At 36.9% G+C, this 17530-nt stretch overlaps 1 protein-coding gene across 2 annotated transcripts in view; it reads left to right on the top strand.

Moving 5' to 3' along the window:
• The window catches only part of LOC150079136 (uncharacterized), a 381717-nt gene that overhangs the window by 145585 nt on the left and 218602 nt on the right, over window positions 1–17530 (top strand). For both annotated transcript variants that reach the window (XM_090382718.1, XM_090382717.1), the window contains exon 9: window positions 13448–13741. In XM_090382718.1, the coding sequence (XP_090238844.1) occupies window positions 13448–13741 (294 nt within the window). The remainder of the gene's footprint in view (window positions 1–13447; window positions 13742–17530) is intronic.

The following is a 17530-nucleotide window of genomic DNA, read 5'->3' as shown; positions in this document are numbered from 1 at the left end:
GAAGATTTAGTTATTAAATCTTCCACTTGCATTTTGGGAGTTGATTACCAAAGCAGACTAAGCCAGAAGGACAAGATTATGTTTAAGAGAAGGTTGTTCTTTTGTTCAGCGAAGAAGTTTCTTTTTTCCCGCGGAGTGGATAAGTTTCCATTGAAAAATTGTTCTTCTAAATACTAAGGTAACACAAATTACATCAATTTGCAGTGAATCATTTTAAAATTTGAAATCTTTAGTGGGAAAGTTTCTAGTACTTCTTGATCATTAAAGTTAAAAAAAAATATATATATATATATACACACAGGCACTCCTCTACTTACATACAAATGATTTACGTACAACTCACAGATACGTACAAAGTACAAAGCTGTTGCTATGTTTGGTTATAAGAATCAATTTTGAACACCTTTGTGATATTTTTCTAAAGCAGATTTCTGGAAGTCACTACCATAAAACAATAAAAGCAATTAGCAGTTTCTGGTTTATTATTTTTTCTGTTAGTGCAATCAATTATAAACGGGTAGTAAACTCAAACTTATTGCATTTATACTAATAGCTATAATTCTGTGGGATTTTACATTATAAAGGTGAAATGAGTTCCCCTCCACTGAAATCTTCAATCATATTAAAAACATAAATAAATTTTTAAAATCTTCACTTCATTCCCAATTTTTGAGCTTCACAAAGTTGTTACTCCGTATCTCACTTGCGCGTCTTATGTTAGTTGCAATTTGTGCATGCCGTGTTCTTTGTTATTGATTGCTTACTGTTTTAAATTTTAACCCCCCCCTCAAAATGCCAGTGAACAGAAACATCACCTAGTTTGTATGTACATATTATAGTACTTGAGATTGTAATAGTAGTAGTGGCATGTGATGCAAGAAAGCAAGTGTATGAGCTTATGCAGCATCAGCATAAAAAAAAAAAAAAAAAAATTTCACACAACCATTCCCTCTAAATGTTTGTCCAGTTCCTCTCTAAATTTATTTAACCTATCAACTTCCACAACAACAGATGAAAGTTTGTTCCAGCAATTAACCGCCCCATTAATTTGCTAAAGGCAAATTTCCACACATCTATTCTACATCTGTCTTTCCTTAATTTGAATTTATGCCCCCTTAGGTTCGTAATCTGAAAAAGTGAAAGGATCCCATCAGAATTCAGCGTGCTCAACCCATTCAAGGCCTTATACACCTCAACCAGATCACCTCACAGGTGCCTACACTCCAGGTGCTGCAATTTGCAGAACTTTCTTGGTAAGAGCACCCCTTTGTTCCCCTCACCAATCTTGTTGCCCTTCTCTATACACGCTCAAGCAAATCTACATCCTTCCTAAAATGAGGCCTTCAGACCTGTACGCAGTACTCAAGGCGTGGTCTGACCATTGCCTTATACAGAGGGACAATCACCTCCTTTTCCCTGCTAGCAAAATTCCTATATATCATTGCCAAAACCCCATGACCTGCCCTGGCAGCCTGTCTGCATTGCTCAGAAAACTTCATATCTGACTGCACAATTACTCCCAGATCTTTTTCATTTTCTACCACCTTAAGTGTAGTACCACACAGTTGGTAAATTTCTCTGGGGTTACTTCTACCTATATGCAGTACTTTGCATTTGTCAAGGTTAAACTTTAGTTGCCACATCTCAGCCCATGTGCCCAAATTTTCTAGATCCTGTTGCAGTAGCACACTGTCATTACTGTCATTAACAACCCTGCCAACCTTCCCACAGCGCCAGTTCTGCTTACCAAAAGTGGTCCACTGGGCACTCACATCCTTTCTTCCGGACTTCGAGTCAAGCAAGCCAGACTTCTCACCCATTTAAAGTTTGAGAATAGGTTGAGATCGTTTCGGCCCCAAGGCATGTAATCATTCGCTTTACCGGATGAGCCTCATTCCCTCGAGCGTCAGCTATCCAGAGGGAAACTTTGGAGGGAACCAAAGTGCAAACTTCAACACTAAGCCTGATATACCTTCATCAATATCATTGATAAATATACAAAACAACAGTTGACCCAACACCAAACCCTGTGGGACTCCACTAATAACATTAGTCCACGAAGAGCAGCACCCATTGATTATCACCCTCTGTTTCTCCCACTCAACCATCCTTTTATCCATTGTAGCAATTTACCCTTAATACCATTCTGCTCCAATTTGTACAGTAGTTTTCCATGCACAACAGTGTCAAAAGCTTTCCTGAAATCCAAGTATATGATATCAAAATTATTTTTTTGCATCCAGTTCCTTTGTAACGACATCATAATAACCAATCAAATTTGTCAGACAAGACTTTCCCTTAACAAACCCATGCTGTGTCTGAATTATTGCTGCAGTCTTGTCTAAATGATCCTGCAATGCATCTTTAACCAGTGACTATTATTTTACCCGGAACAGAAGTTAAACAAACAGACTGTAATTACGCGTGTCAATATTCGATCTCCCTTTGTGAATTTGGGACTACTTTGCACATCTCCAGTTCGTGCGGACCTCCCCGAAGTCCAAGGATGCTCTCATAATTATGGCTAAGGGTTTGCTTACTTGCTTTGCTTCCTCCTTTAATATAACTGGATAGATCCCATCCACCTCAGGTGCCTTATGTTTAATTTCAACAATTTCTCCTCCACTTTGCTCTCAGTTATTACAAAATCATTAAGCACCTGCTACAATTTGATAACCTTCTGGCATTTTCAAACCTAAATAATTCCTCATGTGTGAATGTAGATGCAAAATACTCATTCAGTTTTTTTGCTATCTGAGCAGGATCATCAACAGTCGAACCATCGATGTCAAGTGGACCAATCATATTCATCCCCTTCCTTTTAGAGTTTATATAAGTAAAGAAATCCTCGCTGTTTTTCTTAGCATCCTTTGCGAAAGATTTCTCATAATCTGCCTTCGCCTGCCTAAACTCCTTTGTGACTTGATTACAGACTAGCTTATATCTGCCATAGGCTTCTGTGTTGCCTGATAATTTATATGCATCCCATGCATTTTTCTTCTCTGCCACGAGTCTCATTAGTTCATTCGATAACCATTTAGGCCTAAACCTTTAACAATATTTCTTAATAGGTATGAAACTTTTAGCAGCTTCCACGATTAATTCTTTGAATGCTTCCCACTTAAAATTTGCTGTTGGTAACATCATCAGTTGATCCTACTGTACAGAATTTAAAAACTGTCTGAGACCACTGTACTCACCTTTACGGAAGCAAAAACCCTTTCCTTTACCCCTGATGGTAATTATATCTTTAAGTAAATCCCATATCAGTACATTGTGATCACTGCCACCTTGTGGTTCCTTTATCTGCAAATTCTTAATACACAAATAATCACTGCTGATAATCAGATCAAGTGTTACCCTCTCTGGTTGCCTCTCGAACATGCTGCTGCAGAAAACAATCATCGGCGCCTCCGTAGCCAGGTGGTCAGGAGCAGTAGTGCGTAGCACGCGGTTTATTGATTAGACTGGAGTTCGAGCCCGTGACCACCAAATACAACGGATGCGGAAAGGTCAGAGAATAACCACCGCATATCCCCGGAGCAATATGGCCTTAGTTGCTAATGCTCTTAAAAACCAAATAACAACAACAACTTAGAATATGCTGACCATAATTCAAACTGAATAACATTGCCAAACTCTGAAGACTGTGCAAATACTAAACTGAAACCCCGAAAATTCATCTGGAACCTAGTAATGGTGTCTGATGACACTGTTGGAACTAGACTCCTTCCTAGGACTGAACCTGCACTCCTTGCCTGTCTGAAGCCATTAAATTGAACCTGAATGGGACCAGTGTCTCACTTAATACTGTACCACTGATCTCGACACCACTCTTTAGATTGAGTAAGCATACTCTGGATAGGATCCTGTCCCACGTATGGAGATTTTGGATGACCTGACCTGATCTGACCATTGGACAATACTCACTTCCGTGACTGGGATCTGCAGCTCCTCAGCGTACTGCTGTGTTTTTGCTGACATTGTGTCTGGACCTGATCTTCTGTTTCTGTTCTGCGGCCACTGGATTCCTCAATTTGCAGCTTGCTGCCAAATGCCATATTGGCGATCTGAGCCGGGCACTCTAGCCCTGCCCACTTTTACCCTTCCCCCGTTCCTTACCCCCAGACAATGGCACAAAGAAGCATGAAATATAACAAGTTATCCCAGGTCTTTCTTGGTATTTTAATAATTCCTTATAGCAATGCTGAGTGTCAGATTGTATTTAACCAGGTGAAGAAAAAACTGAATTCAGATCTTCTCCTTCTAGTGAAGTTTTGGAAGTGCTCTTGACTGCCAAGTCTGAACAGCAATGCCATTGTTATAAAAAAAAAAAAAAAAAAAAACTTTAGTAATTGCAAAAGCCTCAGCATCTTGACCAGCTGGGTCTGTGTGACTAGAAAGCGGAAGCCAGCTGGAGTTGTGAACATTAAAATCGCCAAGGAAAATTATCTCACTTTTAGGAATGTTGGACTGGAGAAAGTCAAGTTGCAAAGAGAGGAAGTCAGAGTTCCAAGTGTTTAGTGGAGTTGGGAGAACGTTAGAGACAACAGATGAATTTGACAGAATTGAGATAGAGAGATTTTAAGCCTAAGAAGAGGAGATTCTAAATTACCAAGTCTCTGACACAGAATATTGGAACAGTCATATGCACAAGTACCACCTTTGAGGCAAAAGGAATCATACAGCGAATACAGAGCAATATGGCTTTAGTTGCTAATGCTCCTAAAAACCAAATAACAACAACAACAGCAGCGAACACTATTTTAGAGCTGTACCTTCAAAATGTAAGGAAGTTTGGATCTCGCCATGGTGTTCATCATAACCTCAAAAGACATCAATCGTACTGTATGATGGAAGAGATGGGGGAGGGTTAACCTGAACTTAGCTCTGGAGACTAAACATGGGTTCCACCACTTCAGGCCTCCAATAAGCAAAGTGGGTGTATTGCATCGGTTGATGAGAGTCATCTACCAACTAGTATTGCCTGGTAACACAGAGGAGTGGCATTCCTCCATGTGGTGTGAGCGCCACACCTCGACCTCTGCTGACGTTGGTTCACACCTGGGTGTTCACCCACAATGTGCTTGCTCATGATTAGGAACAGTCTGTCACAGACTGTCCGGGCTTCACCAAAATTGGGCCCACTTCACTTGAGTGTCACCCGAATATTAGTTTGAGGGAATGTCTGCAACAGCCTCAAGGACCAAAATATTGTATTCTTTGAAAAATGAATGATTTTATACATTTCAAATAGATACAGTAGAAGCCGTTTTATCTGATGTGATTGGGACTGGTTTTTGGTTGGTTAATTGAAAAAGTCGGTTAACAGGATATCATAAAAAAAAGTATATGTACATATCTTAATTTTTTTTCACTTAAAACATATATGTTCATTCATTTACATAAAATCAACAATTTTCATCTGTCTAGATCAGTGGTCGTTAACATGGTCTCTACCGTCCACTAGTGGGCGATTCAAGCTTTCATTGTGGGATTTTTGTCCGTTGTTACAAATTTTGTTCTTCCTCCATATATCGAATATATATTGCTAACAACTTTGCGAGTTTGACTTTTTAAAATATGCTTTTGCAATTTACTTTTGAATTCCATCTCTAAACTTTGAATATAGATAATAATTCACCGGACACTTCTCGAAGTATACTCGTGGATGAGGGGCTAAATTGAGTTACTGCGGCTCCGGTGGGTGGTAAGGAAATTTTACCATCAACAAAGATACAAAAGTGGGTGGTAGGAATTAAAAAGTTGACGACCCCTGGTCTAGATGGTGAAATGTGACATTTTGCAGCATAATTCCTCCACTTTTTTCTGAACACATTGTTGACTGTTGAATCAGGCTATTGTTGAATATAATATAAAGATATACATAGAACATTTTTGGTGATCGCATGGTAAATTTTTGGCCCTGTATTTGGTTCAATCTGTTCTTATATTTAAATCTATCTATTTCCAATATGGTGTGTTGATTTTCTGTATTGTTCATAAATTTCTTTGCCAAATTATCACTGTTGTTGGAACATTTAATTCGTTGTATCTTCTTGCTATAAATCTTTGAAAAATTCAATTGCCCGAAATCTGTTAAATAAACTATATTCTTCATCACTTGTAGTTCAGGACTCTCATTAGCCTTCTGCTAAAATTTTCTCTAAGACTAATTAAACATCAAATTTAGAATTTAATTCCTTTCTTAGGTGGGAGGTGTTTTACCAAGGTAATTAATACAGGAGTTGGAAGAAAAATGGGATGCTAGCAGGTCAGCTTTATGCTTGGCTGAAGTGACAACAGAACCATCTGGTTTTGACAGAGGTGGGAGCAGAGATGGGCAAAAGTTGCAGCCAATAGCTTTGGCAAGAGACCAGAATGCATAGCTACCAGGGCAAAAGAAGCAAGTTTTCTACTCTTAGCCTGTTCAAAATATAGTTTGGACTGATTAATAACTGCTTTACAATTGTTGCGAGCTTTGGTGTAGGTAGAAAATGAAATTGAAGATTTGGAAACAAGCCAATTACGATATGCAGCATTCTTCTCTTGAACAGCCTTAGCACATTTATTGGAAAGCCAAGGTTTAGATAAAGGAAGAGATTTTAAAGTGGAGTGTGGAATAAAAGATTCCATTCCTACAAGAATAATTTCACTGACACGATCCGAGCAAACGTTGACATCAGAAGTTTTGAAACAGTAATCCGACAATGGAAAAGAAGAAAAGAAATCTCGCAGGTCATCCCATTTTGCATTCTTGTAATGCCAAACAATACGAGGTTGGGAATAGCCATGAGATAAATGTGCCACTGGAGAAGAGACAATCACAAAGTTGTGATCGGAGGTGCCTAAAGGACCTCTCACTTCGACCGTGTACTTAGAAGAGTTGTTTGTGAGAAAAAGATCAAGCTTATTGGCTGCATGGTTAGAACTGTCCGGTATTCTTGTAGGTAAATGAACAATCTGTGCAAGGTCATTAGTAATTGCAAAAGCCTCAGCATCTTGACCAGCTGAATCAGTGTGACTAGAAAACAGAAGCCAGCTGGAGTTGTGAACATTAAAATCACCAAGGAAAATTACCTCACTCTTAGGAAAGTTGGACTGGAGAAAACCAAGTTGCAAAGAAAGGAAGTCAAAGAACTCTGAGTGATTAGTTGAGGTGGGAGAACGGTAGAGACAACAGATGAATTTGACACAATGAAGTAGAGTGATTTTAAGCCAGAGAAGATCGAAAAGATGAGATTCCAAATTACCAAGTCTCTGACAGGGAATATTGAAACGAACATATGCACAAGTACTACCTTTGAGGTGAAAGGAATCATACAGTGAATAATTTTGGCAACTGAGATGAGCAGTGGTTGAATCAACCGATAACCGAGATTCTGTCAGAAAAAGTACATGGGGTTTGGCAGACTGCAAGTGGAAATGAACATCGTTGAAATTAGAATTGAGACCACGTATATTTGTGAAATGAACTAGGAAGTGTTTAGGAGGTTTAGATCTTTTCACTGATAAGCTTATTCTATTAGTTTGACAATTCAAGGTGTATTCAATAATAAGGAAAAGTGTGGGGGGGGACATGCTGTATGACGTAATGAAATTTTTAGATATGGCATACACATGGTAAGAATATACCCAGATCCTTGACATAACGTGGCCTCGACAATGCCCCCTGTATACGCACTACTCCCTACTAGCAAAGGTCCTCTAAATCATGGAATGGGCACTGTATACTTTCCTAACAGTGTTTACTTATGGAAAATTTCATGTGAGATTGAATATTAATACCTAAATATTTAATTTTTTGTCTTGAACCATTTATCCCCCCCCCCAAGCTTATTCACTTTATTATATCTCCCCAGAAATCATAATTTTACATTTAACTTTACCAGTAACTTTACATTTAGGAGCATTAAATTTCAGTTTCCAATTTTTGGACCATATATCCAACCAATTCAAGTCTTTTTGGAGTAACATGGCACAGATTTTAATATAGTTAAGAAAATGTATCATATTAACAGTTTATATATATTTATAAATATGATGTTCCCCTTCTTTCCTTCAAACCATAACAGATTTATCCAAGGGAAACTTGGATATCCTTTAGTATCATCTATGAAATTAGGAATAAGACCAGACTCAACATCAGCCCTTAGGGGTCCCTAACAATATAACAATCATCTAGTTGATTTTAAAAATTTTGTACCCCATGTCTTGTTTCCTTCCCATTTGCTCCAGTCAATTAGAAGCAAATTAAAATCACCCATAATAAGACATTCACACTTATTTTCCCATTCCATTTGCATGTAGAGGACATAATAGGTGTACAGTTCCTTGCATTTGTCAATGTTAAAATATGACTGCTATATGTCAGCCCATCAATCCAATTTTCCTAGATTTTGTTGTAGTAGCTTACCCTTATGACTGTCATTAACCACCCTGCCAACCTTTGTATGATCTGCAAACTTAGATATTAAGCCCGTTATACCTTCATAATATCATTGATAAATATTGAAGACAACAGTGGACCCAGCACCGAACCCTGGGGAACTCCATTAATAACATTAGCCCATGAAGAACAATGCCCATTGATGACTTACCCCCAGGGGCTGACATCTGGTGAGTATGGTCTTGGCACACCCAGGGTCGGTCCTGAGCTGGATATCATCATTCTTCTCTTTCTTGGTGATTCCCTTCTACTTCTCTCTCTCTCTCTCTCTCTCTCTCTCTCTCTCTCTCTCTCTCTCTCTCTCTCTCTCTCTCTCTCTCTCTCTGGGCAAAAAAAAAAAAAAAAAAAAATTTTTTTTTTTGCCTGGTGCAGCATATCCTTTAGTATCATCTATGAAATTAGGAATAAGACCAGACTCAACATCAGCCCTTAGGGGTCCCTAACAATATAACAATCATCTAGTTGATTTTAAAAATTTTGTACCCCATGTCTCGTTTCCTTCCCATTTGCTCCAATCAATTAGAAGCAAATTAAAATCACCCATAATAAGACATTCACACTTATTTTCTTGCACCATATGGCTAATAATAATAATGATAATATTTTAACCTGTGATAAAAACATGGCCTTTGTCCCTTTCTTTGAGTTCCTCACAACTGGGATATGATCCAGAAAGACTGCAGTGCGCCATGGGCATTGACAGTAACTTTTAAAGAACATTGATTAATCCAGTAAGTCATTTAAGAGGGCTACTACTGTTATTACAATGATGTACATTGTGTATATATGTATAGTATATAGTGTTGATTGTCAAATGGCAATCCCCCACCCCCATCTCCTGTGTTGCAGTGCAAACTCAGTAAAGGCCAGAGATAATGTGAGTTTTAGTGTTGGGTTATGTTGATCTGTTGTTCCTCCTGCCATTTAGCCCTGGTAGTCCCTCACATTGCCCCTGCCCTTGCCTTGATGAGGCAAGAATTTCCACCTGGAAATAGGAAGGTAAAAGGGTAGAGGAGTATCCCTGCAGAAGGAGATCTCTGTTCTTAACAGCCCCTCCACAGGAGGGGCTGTTAAGAACAGAGAAAGATTTGTGGTAGTAGTGTCCACCAGGTGAAAAAGTTGGTTTGGGGAAATAGATCGAACTGCAGACATACTGCACTTCTCTGTAAGTAATTGTACATCATTCCAGTGTTAGCATATCCTACGGCATGCCTTAGACCAGCGGGCATGATGTAAGCAAGGCAGGGGGTTTCCTAATAGGTCTCCCCAATTGTAGTCAAACTAGGGGGCCTGTTAGAACAACACATACTGAGTGCACTCAGCCCATTTGCACACCTGTTATACTTAGATTTACATAATCACAAACTTTTTTTTTTTTTTTTTTTACTTATTTCAGGGCAAACCAAATAACAGCACATACTTACACATTTTTCATTATTATATTCATCATTATGCAGACAGGACACAGGTGCCACATAATTTTTATTTATTTATTTATTTTTTTTTTTTCATATTAATCACATTCATTTGGACACCGCATAGTTGATTGAATAGGTGACAGGTGACGACATTCATTCACATTTATACAGCCTAATATGCAAGAATAGGTAATTTAGAGGTTTTTTTATTTTTAATATTTTTAAAATATTATTTAAATTTTTTTTTATGTACATATTCAGGATACAACTGAATGGCTTATAGGAGATTCTCATTCATTCATCTGAGATATTATGGGAGTGAAGTTGAAAAAAATTTAATTAATGATGTTGAAATTTTACATGTTTATTTAATGAAAAAACTTTTGAGCCTACAGGCCAGTAAGGAGGCTCCTGGGGTTGATGGCATATATACCCTATAATCTTAAGGGAGGTGGCAAGTGGGTGCATTGAACTATTGAGGCTAATTATGAGAGCATCACTGGATTCAGTAGTAATTCCATTGAATTGGAAAAGTGCCAATGTATCTCCAATACATAAGGGCGATTATAAGAGTGAAGTGGGAAATTACCGGCCAGTCAGTCTAACTTCAGTAGTAGAGAAAATCATGGAGACAATGATCAAGGGCAGGATTCAGGATCATTTAGATACATGGAATTCTGAAGGATACTCAGCATGGTTTTGTAAAGAGAAAATTGTGTTTACCAATCTAGTTAGCTATTTTGATGGGGTCACCCAAGAGCTGGACATAAGGAATAATTTCAACATTGTTTATTTGGATTTCAGTAAAGCATTTGACTCAGTCCCACATGAGCAGTTATGAGCTGGAACAGGTTGGAATCACAGGGAAAATCCTTAGATGGATAGTTGGATGGTATCAGGGCAGGATGGTTATTCCTCAGATTGGGTTGATGTAAGAAGTGGGTTCCCCATGGATCAGTATTAGGACCACTTGTTTTTGATTTTCATAAATGATATTGATGAAGGGATAGAGGATGTGATGTCTAAATTTGCAGATGATGTAAAGATTGGAAGAGTAGTTAATGATCGCTGCCAAGCAGAGCTTCTTCGGAGTAATCTAGGCAGACTTCAGGGATGGTCAGAAAAATGGCAGCTATGCTTTAAACCAGCAAAGTGTGTAAGGTATTACACCTGGGTAACAGTAACTGTAAAATAACTTATACATTTGGTGGAGTTGACCTAAAGTCAGTAGTGGAAATTTGGATGTTATGATACAGTCAGAAATGGTGTCCTATCAATGATTTATCGAACAATTGCTAGTAGAGATAAGCACGTCATGATCCCATTATATAAGGCTAGTGTTAGACCACGCTTGGAATATTGTGTTCAAGTGTGGAGACCACACCTAAAGAAAGGCATTTAGCTTCTTGAAAGGGTCCAAAGATGGGTAACTCACCTGGTGAGATTGGCAAAAGGGTGTCTATATGAGGAAAGACTTCAAATATGTGGGTTTCAGAGCTTGGAAACTACACACCTTAGAGGAGACTTGATTGAGATGTGTAAGGCTCTGAGAGGCTTAAGTAAAATGAAAAAGGACAATTTTCATGGTTATAAATGATTCTAGAACTAGGGGCCATAATTTCAAGTTACGGCGGGAGATGTTTAGAATGGATTGCAGGAAGTTTTATTTTAGCCAGTGAGTTATAAATTACTGGAATAAGCTACCTACATGGGTGGTAGGGGCTGACAGTTTGCGGAAATTCAAAGGGCAGCTGGATAATTACCTATGGGAGGAGGGAAACACATAGGTTGTCTATTTCCTTTTCTCTTATTAATTATTTATTTTTTAAAATTTTCTTCTTCTTATTATTATTATTTTTTTTATTTTATTATTATCATTATTTATTTATTTTTTTGGTTTGTGCAGCATAAGCCATAGGCTTCCGTGCACCATGTGATCATTGCTAATACTAACAACTAAATACATGTACTAATTCCCCGTTTTCACATGTTTATTGCACTCAATACAGTATCTTGAATAAGATAGCACATGAAACATTCCCCCCCCCCCGGTTAAGTGGGCTCATTTCCCACCCAGCACAAGATACATATACATACCTACATTCACTTGCATATATATGTACACTCCTCCCCCCCCCCCCCAGTATATCACAGCAGGGTCATGCAATCAAAAATGTATATACACATTATCACATTAAGATCTAACAATGATGTGCAATCTAGGAAATATATAAAACAGAAATTGGTGTTTGAAAACATAAGGCATAAATTTGATATCTGCAGTACTTGTTTAGTCTGGCTAGCCTACTTTTCCTCTGTCCCTTTTCCCCTCCACACCAGACGGAAGGGCACCTACGTAGCCAGGTGGCAGGAGCGGCAGTGCGTAGCACACGCTTCTTGATTAGACCGGGGTTCGAGCCCGTGACCACCAAATACGGAGGATGTGGAAAGGTCAGAATGACCACCGCATATCCCCAGAGCAATATGGCCTTAGTTGCTAATGCTCCTAAAAACCAAACAACAACAACCGGACAGAAAAGACCTGAATCCTGTTAATAATGCGAGGAATTTTTATGGGTCTTTTTCATAACATAGCGGAGGCTCAGGCAAGGGTAGCATTGTTTTTTTCTCCTGAAAACTTGGGTTTTTCATCCAGCAAATAAAAAATTTACTACACAGAAACCACGCAACTTACAGACATTATATATATATTGCAATGTGGCCTAAATTACTGATGTGCCTAAAACTCTACAACAAACAAATAGCCTTTTCCCTCAAAATTTGGAACCTTATTAAATGAGTTGTTGGCAAGGGGCAACTTTCCTTGTTTTATTATTAGTATTATTTGCTAATTTATTATTTTTTTAATCTTAAAAACTGCTAATTTTAAATCATAATTAGAAATATCTTATTTACAATGAGTTTAATGATTAATTCATATTGCTTTTTTTTTGTATAATGCTTTTTTTTATGGAGAAAAAATTTATAGTATAAATTTGTACTTCATAAATTGTACTTCTTTCCATTTTATCGTTAATTTTTATTTTATTATTTCTGAGATTTGTGACCAGATATGATTCTTCTGCTCAGATTTTCGTTTATTTATTATTTTTTGTTGATATATCTAGGCTTGTTGACAGAGAATTTTATTTTTTTTAATGAGGATATATGTAAAACAGTTTTTGATGATGGAAAAAAAAAAAAGAGAGAAAGAGAATTTTGTTTTTTATTATTGAAGTAGTTGATAGAAACTGATAACATGATATTCAGATTTGAAAACAAGTATTAATATAATTAAATCAGTGATCATGATAATGTGAATTATTTATTTGACATTATCATCATTATTAATTTTGGGTTGGATTTCATTCATTTTTCCATCAAGAATCTGTTGCAATTAGTGATGTGAGAAGCTAATCTCTGAAACCAAATCTCAAGAATATTTGTCGTTAATTTTAACTATGATAACATGTCAACAAATGCTTGAATTTTTAATAGCCTATTTGTAAATTTGGATTTAAATGCACCTATTTTTGTGAAAATTTGCAAAGCTATATATTGTTTCTAATCATTAATACAGATTACTGAAGATAGTAAAGTGCTTCAATCTGAGAGCAAGGTGGAGACTGTTTGTGATGTACCTTTAGAGGCAAAAGGAGAATTCACTTTAGCAAGTGAGAATCACAAAATCTTAGAGGTGGGAACAGCAATAGTTGAAGAGTGTGCTAGCAATGAAACTAAAGATTTGACTGGAGAGGCAGCAGTAGCAGTTTGTGATGCAATAGATGAACTGTTAGATGAAGCTATGGAAGACCAGGAAATAGCAGATACAAGTTCATTTAACAATTTGAGTACTTCACAGAATTCAACACAGGTAATGTATACAAGATGCCATTTAATACGAAAATTTACTAAAAATATTTAGCTTATTATTAAATTAGTCATGAGAGCATCACTAATGCTAAAATTCTAAACTTAAATTAAAGGTACCTGTTTAGGGTTAGAAAGACATCAGTTAATATCAATTTATACATTTAATTTGTTAAGTTATATATTTTTACACAAATATGCATGTTGCTTATCTTTTAAAACCCGAGAATTTGTTCATCTTCTTCAACAGGCGAAAAAAAAAAAAAAAAATGGAATTCGTTGAAATTTCTACTTTTGGATAAAATTTCTACTTTTGAGTTCTCAAAAAAGTAACTTCCAATGTTTTTTAAAAACTTCCATCAATTTCTTTAAAAAATTAATTAAAAATGGCTTCCATACTGAAGTACTATTTACAGAAACGCCAATCTGCAGTAGGCATGGCTGAGCAACATAATCAAAGCCTTTCATATATACATATATATAGCATCAATAAAAGCAATGTGACACATCACATATGCATGTAGGTTTTGGTTTCTGTCTGCAGGATTATGCAATGTAATATAATGTCACAATACAAATGTTGTAAAGATTGGAAGAGTAGTTATAGTTAATTCAGAAATAGTTGAATTCAAAAGTAGACAATGGTGCTCGTATAGGGTACTGTAGTACACTACTGTGCCATATAAGTTGACCTGCTGCTGTAGTGGGGGGGGGGGTTGATTTATATAGTGAATATTGTGATCAAGAAAAAATTATCAGGGCATAAAAAATACAGGTCAACTTATACAGATCTTCCATTTTATGTTTACTTGCTTTATAGCCTCTAAACAGTTCTAGAAACAAGTGCTTCTAGTGTGAATATTAACCTCTCAAAAAATATATTAAATACTGGCTTAGCACATTTTGTTCTTCTAGTTCTTAGTGTAACTAGTTTCGAAAAATTTGGAAAATTTTCAGTTAAATTGATGTCATAGTGATTGCAAGGGTTTGTTATTGTGTTTTAATAGCTTTCTGCATCATTCTTTATTCATATTCTTCAACATATATACACTGGTGTCCAAAGAAAGTACATCACCCTTAAAATTGTAATTGTCATCCGAATAATGTAAGTATATGGCAATATTTCTTATGTATTGCATCAGATAAGATTTTTACCCATAGGTGATGCCGTAATATTGCATCAGCTATATAAGCACGCTCTGCAAGAGTTGCAGTCATTCCTTGCTTGTGTCAGGATGGCGAGTTATGTGCAGTTGACGCCACGAAGAAAGAGTGCTATTGTTGCTTTACATGAGGAAGGATGTTCTTCCCATCATATTGCTTATAGAGTGTCTTGTAATCAGTCGACAGTGAGTAGATTTCTTTCCAAACTCAAGAATACTGGTTCTGCTGATAGGAAAAAAGGAACCAGATGCAAACGAGTCTCCATGCATGCCAAAATAGGACCGTGTTTTGAAGCGCTTATGCCTTAAAAACCATAAAGCTTCTTCTTCTGAGCTGAAAAGAGAATGTGAAGAACATACAGGAGTAACTGTCAGAAGATGCCTCTTCAAAAATGGACTTGTAGCCCGTCGTCATAAGACGCCACTTAAATATCACACACAAAATGAAAAAGGTCCGATTAATTTGGTGTAAGGAGCATGTGAAATGTACCCCGAGCAGTGGAAGTCAGTTATTTTCTTGGATGAGAAGAAATTCAACCTTCATGGCTCTGATGGGAGACAAACAGTTTGCCGTAGACGTGGTGAAGAATATCACAAAGACTTTATGGTGTGTACAGTGAAATTACCTACACGGCAAATGATATGTGGGTGCATTTGGTATTGCGGAGTAGGTCACCTGCAGTTTATAAAAGGTTCTGTAAATGCAAATGGATACCTGGCTATATTGGAATGCAAATTGCTGCCAACCATTAAAGATCATTTAAACCTATGAAGTAACTGCATCTTTCAGGATGACTCTGCTCCTTATCATCGGGCAAAAAGTGCAAGTAGGTACTTCTTTAGTTACTTTAGCTTTATTTCTGCATTAGAGGTTTGACAGTAATGTATTTACATTTGTTACAGGTGAAATAAATGGTTGGACCAATGGTCCATTACAACTCTTAGCTTAGAAAACAGCCCAGACCTGAATCCTATAGAGAACTGTTGCATCATGTGCAATCTGCAGTTGCTAGAAAGAAACCAAAGATTCTTTGTGAACTTCTGGAAGCCATAATTTGTGATTGGAACCACAAACTATCAGTTGATTATTTTCAGAAATTGATCTTGTGAATGCCTCGATGGTTATTTATTTTTTGGTTTTTTTAAGAACATTAGCAACTAAGGCCATATTGCTCCGTGAATATGCGGTGGTCATTCCCTGACCTTTCCGCATCCTCCATATTTGGTGGTGACGGGCTCGAACCCCGGTCTAATCAAGAAGCGTGTGCTACCCACTGCTGCTCCTTCCCACCTGGCTACGGAGGCGCCTGCCTCGATGGTGTGCTGCTGTCATCAGGGCCAGAGGCAGTTCAACTAAATATTAGTTTGCACCTGGTGAACTTTTCGTTTTGTTTTCCATTTAAAATGATAAACTGAAGCAAATTGAGGTCTTCGGATAACTTTCAGCCATAATTGTCGTGTTTACTAAAACTGTTGTATAAAGGTTGCAAATACTCATTTTGTAATATTTTGAGAGCACCTGTCAAATATTGTTTAGCTTTGCCTTAACTATTAATAAATATCTTTTGTTTGTATTTCTATTTGTGATGCTAGTCATTAATGTAACATACCATCACGAAAAAGGGTGAGAAATGTGAAATTCCTAGGTGATGCACTTTCTTTGAACACCAGTGTAGGTTAAAATCCCACAATACACCATGATATTATTGATACCTAAGTTTTATTCTTCAAAAAATTTATAAGCAGTGATACATGCTAGTACCAACCCATTTTATTAGCCAATTCTGTTATTTATTTATATACACGTTTCTCACACACAGGGCACACAGACCCTAAATAAAGGTGAGAATGCTAGGAATTACATAAAATACAAAACAGTAGTAATCAATATAGAACTAGAATTAAAATATATACAAAATTTACATTAAGACAAGAGACTAAGGAGCAAATTCTTATAGATAGATGGATTAAGGGTAAAATTAGTATTGTACTTATTCTTTACCTGAGGAAAACAAAACACAGGACTACCAATAAGTGATGAGTATGAGATATTAATTTTATAACGAGAATATTTAAATGGGGTATAGCGAAAAGTATTTGTGTAAGAAGAGATGGAGAATCGATAAAAGAGTTTATGATATTGTAAACAAAAAGAGACCCATGGATTGTCGTCTAGAGTGAAGAGAAATAATTCTGAAGCGAACACAAAGAGCTCCATAATTTCGACAGTGCAAGGCAATGTGATTTTTATATCATAAGAATTTAATTTGAATTCTCTGAAGTCTGTGAGAAAGATATTCATGTTGTGGGGACCAGATAATATCACAATAATCAAAAATGGGAAGTATAAGCTGCTTGTAGAGAAGAATTATAACTTTGTCACTCTTGAAAACAGAGGAAGAATGCTTAATTAATTCAAGAAGTTTAGAAGTGTGAGATATTACATGATCAATGTGGGAAGAGGGATGAAGGTCAGATCGAAATAGGACACCTGAATCCTTGAACGAATGAGTACTTGCTTATAAAGAGTTTCCAATATAATAATCAGTAAGGATGGAGGGTCTAACTACACGATTCGAGTGAAAGCGACATAATTTACATTTTAACGGGTTTAGAAACAAGTTATTTTT

The sequence above is a fragment of the Mastigoproctus giganteus genome, chromosome 10 (genome assembly GCF_048544385.1).
Source record: "Mastigoproctus giganteus isolate SK-2022 chromosome 10, ASM4854438v1, whole genome shotgun sequence".
NCBI lineage: Eukaryota > Metazoa > Arthropoda > Arachnida > Uropygi > Thelyphonidae > Mastigoproctus > Mastigoproctus giganteus.
Note: the sequence above shows the minus strand (reverse complement) of the source record. Positions and strands in the feature narration are given on the sequence as shown.